This window comes from Prosopis cineraria, unplaced genomic scaffold, assembly GCF_029017545.1.
Source record: "Prosopis cineraria cultivar Desert tree isolate PC_DT_omini unplaced genomic scaffold, ASM2901754v1 PC357, whole genome shotgun sequence".
Lineage (NCBI taxonomy): Eukaryota > Viridiplantae > Streptophyta > Magnoliopsida > Fabales > Fabaceae > Prosopis > Prosopis cineraria.
The window spans coordinates 24,391-33,977 of record NW_026555684.1 but is presented as its reverse complement, the minus strand read 5'-3'; the positions used below and the strand labels follow the sequence as shown (position 1 = coordinate 33,977).

At 28.3% G+C, this 9,587-nt stretch overlaps 1 protein-coding gene across 1 annotated transcript; it reads right to left on the bottom strand.

Annotated features, from left to right (window-relative positions):
* Window positions 1–623, bottom strand: LOC129296571 (putative invertase inhibitor). Its single transcript, XM_054935152.1, has one exon. It carries the CDS (start codon window positions 621–623, stop codon window positions 66–68), a length of 558 nt encoding a protein of 185 aa, XP_054791127.1. The 3' UTR covers window positions 1–65.
* Between the last annotated feature and the right edge of the window lie 8,964 nt (window positions 624–9,587).

Here is a 9,587-nt window from a genome sequence, read left to right as displayed (position 1 = left end):
GCTGGCTTGGTAAGAGTACTGTAAAAAAGTTCAGAGAGAGATGTTGCAGAGTCATTTCAAAGGTACTATTGATGCATCTTGATGAAAGCCAAAGACATTGCATTAAGTTCAAAGTACATGTTGTCATCCTCTGTTAAAGGAGACTCTTCGTTCCCATCATGGAATTGATCTTCACAGGTAACAGAAGCTTCCATGGCTGCGCTTACCTTTATACTTGCCGTGTTAAAATCTTGGGACTCGAAAGCTCTTATGGCGTCATCCAAATCAGAGAGAGAGTCTGAGTAAAGTTCAGAACAATCTTCCAAGCATTCCTTCGCATATTCACTGAACTTATTATTATTGTTGGGGCCCTTCAAAAGATTGGAAATGGTGGAAACTATGTTTGTTGCATTGGACTTAGTCATCTGAATCGACATGGCCACAAGATCTCCGAGGCTGGCTGGTGGAGCACTGCTCTGAGAGATCATGGCCTCAAGGCTTCTGACGCAGATATCAAAGAGGACGATCGGATCATTCTTTGAGGCCTTTGTGCAAGATTCACGAATGAAATCGGAGCCATTTGAGCCTTGAAAGAGAACCAAAATCAAAACGAAACTTAAAGGGTAAAAAGTGATTAGCTTCATTATTGTTCTGCTCCTTTCTTCTTCTTCTTCCCTTGTTCTTCTGGTATAGTGTGTTTGTGTATATATGGGTGAAATCTGAATTTTTTGTTGGTGGAATTTGAAATTATCGAGTCGTGTCGTTAAACTAGCAAAAAACACTAAATTAAGTTAGATATCATGCTGTGTTTTGCGGCATTACAGTTGTGGTTTGGTTTTTTAGATATGCATGCACGTAAGATTTGTTATAAATCACAAGAAAAATGGTACCGAATTTAACAAAAAGCTGAGGTGTTACTGATTTAATATTTTGACTTATATTAATTTCTCTCTTTTTTTCCAAAAAAAAAAAATCATGATTGTGTCTTCTAAGTTATAACTTTGTTGCTGAATGCTCAAGTTATCCCAACGAACTTGGATTTTCCTGTCCGTACATGTGTACACTCTACTAGCCTAATCGATTCCGTATGAAAAATTAGATCCAGCAATTTAAGGGGCCAGATTTATTTGAGCTGGGATCAATTTAGATCAGTTTTATAATACCCAAATATATAAATGTCTAGTCAAGCCCAACACTGAACTTCGGGCTTTCAGACATATTCAGTGGATTGGCATGAATACTCAAATTATTAAAATTTATTTTATTTTGTTAGTTAATTTTAATTTTTATTTTAAAAATTAATTTTTTTAATTTCATCTTATTTTGATTTTATTTTATTACTAATAAAAAAAGAATTCTGGCATTCAAGCTAAGCTGATTCAAGTACAGCTTGGCCTAGATTTCTTCAAACTCATTCTAAATATGTCCAAAATAAAGAAAATTATCTAAACTCCCAACCTCAATGCTAAAATTTTTTGAATTTATTTGAGTTGACTAATCAAGCCTAATCAAAATTACCAGACATGTTACATTAAGAAGTTGGTGGGACAGAAAGCAAGCTGGAATACTTAAAAATTATCAATATACTGTATGTTATGGAGAACAAAACTAAAATCTGATATTATATATTGCAAATTTATCATTTAATTAATTACTGTTCATCTTATTTTAATTAGGATGTGTTCATTTTTTTAAGCCAAATATGATGGCAAAAGCTGGGTGAGATATAGGAAGAGATTAAAGATTTGTTGATGTAATAAAAAAAGAATTAGGTTTAAGCCAATGTTATATATTTGAAGCTTCTCTGCAAGAATCACCCATGATATCTGAACTGATCCATTCGAACATACATACACAATAAGCAAAATCAATAAGAAACTTGCATTTTAAAAAAAAAAATCTATAAGAAACGAGCTTCTTTGTGGGTAATGGGGATGGAGACTCTGGAGATTTCAACTTCATATATGGGGTGCAGAAGCGGATTATTGATTGGTCATATACAGTTTGGGAAATTTTTATATAAATCTGGAATTTCACGTCTATTATTTAATAAAAACATGACATGTCATATAATTATAAATATAAATTGGTTTTATTATTGATAATAATAAAGAAAAAAAAGATAAAAAAATGTCATATTCCACAAGTAAAATCATTAAAATAGAAATAATGATATATAATATTTTATTTGATTGAAATAATAGAATTTTATTAGGTAATCTACAAATGACTTGATGGGTTGGTTTAAGAGTATCTCTATATGGTCTCATGCAAAATTATGCGTCAATGCCATTACTGTTCTCTGTTACAATATTAAGTTCCATTATTCATGCTGGAGTATTAATCACTCCTTTCCATTTCAAAAAAATGGAGTAGCTCACCAACTTCAAAAAATATGCTGCCTACTAAAAATTCACACATGGACCCTATACATCACATATATCATTTATTTTTTATCTAATAAAATTGCACCAATTCAATGAAATAAAATTTTATATGTCATTATTTTTAATGACTTTATTTTTATAATAAAATATCTATTTAATTTTTTATATTTTTTCTCCACTATCATTAATAAAAGAATTAATTTATATTTAATATCATATTTTCATTGGATGAAACATGGGTGACGTGGTGCATGGATCCATATAAGGATATCTCATTCCACCGATCCAAAATTTAGGCATTTTTCCTAATTAATTTTAGTTCAAAATATAATCAATTTATTATTTGTTAAAAAAATTTTCTTTTTGCCCATTATATTTATTAATCTAGATTTTTGTATATTTGATTTTATGACCTTCTTTTCACTCATCAAAAATTAAAACTAAAGATAAAAAAATAATATATATTTTTATGAGAATAAAAATTTTATTAGTATGCAAAAGAACTATTTATATTTTAGAGCATAAGGACTAAGGAGTATCATACAAAGGATTTTTTTAAAAAAAATTACCAAAATCATCTACAGTTGACATTTTAGATGCATTGGGCAATATTCGAGTACGGGCTAGACTCTAGAGTGCTTATTAATAATGGGCAAGATATGGCCCATGTAAGGAGCGACCTATGATGTTATAAGAGACTTGATCTATGTATTATGAGTCTCTTGTAGTAACTCACGAAAGAAACCCAAACCAGTACCAAGAAGAAAAAAATTATTTGGAACGTTTTTTTTTACAAATAGAGTCGATGATTTAAACCAACCTGAACTTGTTTAAAAAAAAATTAAAGTTGGGTTTAGCTATAAGAGTTTTTTTAAAAAAGTAAGATACTTTAAGCCGATTTGAATAAGCTCAGCCTGAATTAAACCCAACTCGAATAAATCTGACAGTTAGGATTTCTAGCTTTATAGATATATAAATTTAGTAATTTTGGCCACCCAACGAGCCATTTCGAACCCAATCGAAAAAAGTTAGGTTCAAACTTCGCTATATGAGCTTTTTAAGAGAGTATGATACTTTAAGTTCGATTCAAATACGATTGGCACAAATTAAGCTTGACCTAAATAAGCTTGCCCCACCTGAATTACCAATTCTACCCAAAAAAAAGGAGAGAAGTGAAGAAAAAATGGGGTGGTAAAGTAACATGGTAGTCCTTTTCCACACCATATTAATAACAAGGTTTTAAAAATCAGACCAATTATTAAATCAAGCAAGGTATCAATTTAAGGATTAATGATTGAACCATAATCAAAATATTTATAAATAATTTAATATTTTTTAATAATATACATATAAAAATAACAAAGTATATCTTACAATGATTATAAAACCAACATTAAATTTAAAAAAACACTCAACTATTTTTTCGCCAACTAAAAATAATATAAAATATTCAACTAAATGTAGTTAAGTTTATAAATCATTCATACTTTACCATTAAATTTGTTTGAAAAAAAGTACCTGTTTATATAATATAATATAATTTATTGTTGTTGTTGTTGCTGCTGCTATTGCAATGACAAGACTTCAGAGGAATGGCTACTACTTTTAGGAGGAAAAAGCTAATATCCCTTGCTCCCTTTCTATATTTCAAAAAGAGAGTTGGTCTTCTTCCTTATTTCTCTTCGTGGTCAGTTTGAAAGATTGAAATAAATTTGTAACATTTTTCCTCCAATGATTGAAGCAACATGCAAAAGATAATGTTTATAGCAAAATAACTTCTCTTCTTGCATTTGCCCCCCTCAAATCTTTCATTTCTCCATATTTCATCTTTTCTCTAAGCTTCTCTAATCTGATTTTTTTTTTTTGCTTTCAAACCAAATTGCTTGAACCTATAAACCAGTATGTTTTCTCAATTTTTGAGGTTTGTTAACTAGTTTATCGATTCTTGACCAATTTGATTACCTCCCAATTATGTGACATATTAGACCGGACTAATGATTGGTTTCCGATTCAACCGGTTAAATCGGCTAGTCCAATTTCTAAAACCATCAATAACAAGAAAGTTAAAGAAGTAAAGGGGAAAAACAAATGAAAAAAAGAAGTACTTAATTTTAACAATATTTATAATTGGTGTAGATATAGATATGGTTTCTATACCAATTTTATCTATACCGGTTGTAGATACCTAATTTAACCAATGTAGATATCCCCTTCTATAATAGTGAGTGAATAAGCAAATGAAGATGAAAAGCACAACTACACTAAACAATGAAAAGCACAACAATTTTGTTATTTAGGACCAAGTCAAAATTATTGCACTTGCAATAGACTTGAAAACTATTGCTTAAAAGTAAAGGCAACAATTTTCAAGTGATTCAAATGTAAAGGTTGCTTATTATTTGCTTGAAAAATTGTTGCCTCAAACTATGAAAATAAACAATATTTTTTTAAAAACCTATTGCAATGGTTTAGAAATGTTACTTATAACATAAGATAGACAATATTTAGGAATTATTGTAGAATTATTAAATAACTCAGATTTAATATTTCAGCCTACACCTAGGATTCATGAAAGGATGTGGTGACTCTAATCAATCTTTCAACATGACTTTTAGATAATGTAAAGCAAAATAATACATATGTGTAGATAGTTGTGAAATAAATTTTTGAATTTATCTAAATAATAAATTAAAAGTTAAGAGAATAAACAAATAAAAAGTATACAAAAAATTAAACTAATTTTTTATATGTAGTAAAACAACAAGCAATAACTCTTAAATGTTGTGAAAAAGAATATTTAAAAGGCAACCTTTATATTTTTGTTACTTATTAGAATAGAGAACATATTTTAGATGTTGCAATGAAAATACCTTTATAGGCAATAGTCTTTATGTTATCTATTCAAAAAGTTTATTTTGTAACATTTCAAAATTTAATTCAAGATTAATTAAGTTAATTAAAGGTAAATGAGTAATTTTAAATAAATATTTAGATATAAATAATTTTAGTTAAAAAATTATTATTTGGATCTAACCTAGAATAAAATCCAAATCTTAAATTATAATTTTTTAAAAAATAAAAATAATAATAAATTGTTATTATTATATAAAAGAAGAAGAATAGGGGAAGGGGGATAGACGTTGGTGTGTGCGTGTGTTTAGTGTACATTAAATAAAAAAAATGAAGAGGGTGGCAGGCGGATGGATTTAGCTTCTCTCCTTTGAGAGAAGCCTCCTCTATTTTTTCTTCGAGGTAAAGGCTTAATCTAAACTATCCAGATTTAATATTTTAAATAAAAACATATAAAATTGTAAAAAAATTTAATAAATATAATTATTAATCTGACAGTTTAGATTTAATATAAATGGTCTAAAATTAATATTAAAATTTTTTAATAAATTTAATATTTTATTCAGAATATATTTACACTATTCAAACTATATCTGAGAAGTTAATTTAAATTTTTTATATTAAATTTAGATCATCTAAATTAAATTTGAACTGTTAAATTGATAAATACATTTATTAACTTTTTATAATTTTTATTTTAAAAATATAAATAAAAATAAAACTATTAAATCTGAACAGTCTAGATTTTTCTTTGCCTCAAAGGAGAGGCAGGGAAGGCTTCTCTCTAAAGAGAGAAGCCGACTCCAAGGTGGATGGCTTTCATGCATTAGGTGTATGTGTATTGAAGAAAACAAAGAAGAGAGAATGTAGTGTGAATTATCATGTGAGACCCACACCTTTTTTTTTCCCCTAAAACAACACACTTTCCCTTTTCATTTCATTTTCCTTCCCTTTTCTCATTCTTTCTTATGCAACAGAGACAACAAAAACAGAGACAGCAAGTGCAACACCTGCAACAGAGCTAAAGTAGAAGATAGGGCTCCATAATAGGATACTTCAGATAATATTTTAAATATTTTGAAACTAGGTAAGTGTTTTAAATATTTTTCTTTGTTAGTTTTTTTCACCTTGAGTTGCAGATTTTGAAATTTTTAAAAACCTAGGATTTAAAAGAAAGATAAATTTTTGATGAATAAATCTAGTTATTGATGTTGTTGGTAGTGTAATAAATATTTTAGAGTATTATTTTATTGATAGAATTAAAATTTAAGGCCTTTGAGCTTATCCTTAGATCTCTTTGGGTATATTTTTAGTTAAATTTGAAGATATAAATTAATTTATTGATGTATAAATAATTATATGAGATGAGAAATAAATTATTATGGCCATAGAATAATGATTCTAAACTTGAAATCAAGTTTGTAATTTTTGAGTATTTTTATGTGTGAATTTTTGGAATAAAAAGGAAAATTTTGATATTAAAAAATTATTTGAATAATATTTTTAGCCAAACTTCAATGAAATTATTGTGAAGGAGACTATTGAACCAAGTAGACAAGTTTAAATATATAAAATTAAATTTTAGAATTGAAGAGGCTGAGACTAGTCTTAAAAAATAAAATAAAATAAAATAAATATTTAGGTGTTGAAATATGAGTGAAAATTGTGTTGATAATATTAATGATACATTGGGATATGATTAATTATAAATTAATTTCCTTTTGGCACCATTCAAGCTTTGGAAAGCTTTGAAAGTGTTGTAATTTAAGGAGTAACCTTTGACTCTCAAAAGTTGAGGTAACCGAAAAAAATTTATTTTATGCATTTGTGTGTTAATTAATTATTTATGTTGGTAAAACAAAATAATATATATATATATATATATACACTTAAATTTTGAAATGGTTGTTTGTAATGCATATGTGGCTTTATTGAAACCCTATGATTTGTGGACCAATTTAATTGTGACTTAGTGTAAGTAATGAGATTGATGGTTGATGATGATGTGCATACTCTTGAATATAAATTGTGGATTAATGCATAGTGATGAATTGTATATGAGCATGTTGAGTTTTATATTATGCTAATGTAATTTTTGTGATAATATAAAAATTGATGCAAGAGGCATGATTGAAATATCATGATTCTTAATGCTTGTTGAGCAAGAAAGTTGATGAACATGTGGGATAATTTTGAATTATATATATGAGTTTTTGAAATGTATTTTCTCATGAGTATGATCATATGGTAGGAGTTCGCCTTAGTGAAGGAGCTAGAGGTTGTGCGAAATCCATATAGTACTTGGCTATTAACCGATAATCCTAAAGGTTATAGTCGTCACTTGTCTTGTAAGATACTGTGGCATTGTTCCTATTAAGAGACTTAACCCTTCTGGCCTATCTGGAGTTTTAAGTAGAGCTAGTCTTGAGTATAACACCCCATAATGCATGATTTAGGGGAATTTTGTTTATAAGTGAGTAAGGTAACCCTCACTCGATAGCCCCTGCATGATATGATTAAGATCTTAGATAGTCTCACCACATAAACGATCCTTTCTGGTTGTTAGCCCACAGATTTCATATTAAAAGAAATAAGGGGGATATAAGGAAGAGATTGATCATGCATATTATTATTATCATGCTATTTGAGTGATTAACAGTTATGTTTGAGAACATGATTGTAATTGCAGGAAATCGAGCTCATTTTATATTTGACTTTATTCTTGAGATTATTCACATGAGTTAAATGTTAATGTGATTAACATGTTCTTGATATGATTGTTTACATGATTATCTTGATGAATTTAATAGCTATTTGCATTCATGATTAATTATTATGCATTTGTATAACTTAAATATACCTAGTTATCGAGTGGTTGTACTCACCCCTCTTTTTTAACATATTACAGAAGCTAGCTCATTTAGGAAGAATAGAGGAAATGAGCATTGGGCCAAGCAAAAATACTCACTTCTGTAGGCCTTTCTCTTTTTATTTTTAATATGTATATTTAATTTATGATATTGTCAACTAAGATAATATATTCTTGATTAACTAGTATTATAGGTTTTATATTGGGTGAAAATATATTTTGGGCCCTTAAGAATATGGCTGGATGCTTGTGTTTATCTTAATGGGCCAAATATTTGTGTAAGGAGAAATAGTTATTATTTGCTTAATTTGAGAACTTGAATGTTGTTATGATTTTCTCTTGTGTTTTTGATGTCCAAGAGTAAGTAGTTTATATTAATTATATGTGAATGAAAAGAAAAATTCATGCATATAATAGGCTATTAATAAATAGATGATATATAGAATATGATGATTAGGTAATAGTCATTGTGATAAATGTGATTGAGCCCTTAGCCCCCGCTGCCAGTTATGGAAAGGTTTGAGTGGCTAAGTGTTATGTTGTAAATATATATATATATATATATATATATATATATTGTGAAATAAGGCAAAGAGAGAAAATAAAGAGGGAAGCTTTTCTTCCATATTGAGATGCGTTTCCTTTATCAAGCTTTCGCATATATTTAATTAAATAATATGAGTTGTTAAAATATTTTAAAGACTTGGGATCCTTTTGTGTTGAATCATTTGTGAAAGTATATGTTAAAAATTTATTTAGGTTAATCTCTTAATTAAATTAGTTCTTGATTAATTATAGTTAGTATGATGATTTAGTCCTAATTTAAGACACCCCATTACATATTTTAACCCTTGTAATTGTTGCTTATTCTATTTTGGGTAACAATTTTCAAATGTTGTGAAATATTTGTTATTTAAAGTAAGGGTCAATAGTAATATACAAAAATTGTTGCTTATACTCACTTAAACAACACGCTTAGAACTAATGCAAATTAAAGAAAATTGTTACTTAAAACAATGTTGTAATCACTAGATCAATAATAGTAGATTGAATAATAGTGTTTAGTTAGTCCTATATTGCAACTGTTAGAATAGTTTTTAAAATTTTTGATGTGAACTTAAAAATTTAATGGATTTCCAAACTAGAGCTAGCTACCTTTGGTAGGCGATACTTTTAGTGATTCTTAAACAAGAAAGTTGAGTTAGATAAAGAAAATTAGATACCAAGTTTTACCAAAAACTTTGGTTACCCCTCACCCACTATCGTTGAGGTCATGAGGATCATCTTTAAAGGTCTAAAGCTTAGCTGGAACTATGGAAATCATAAGTTTGTCGTCTATAGTGATTCAACTGGAGCATTGCTCTTATCAATTGTGAGCATTCTCAGGATAATCCACTAAGCACTTGGATCAAAGAAATTTAGGCCTTCTTGTTAATGTAAAATTGGATCGTCACTTTTGACTACATGAGGAGGGAAATGAATTGCTAGAAAAATGAATGGTT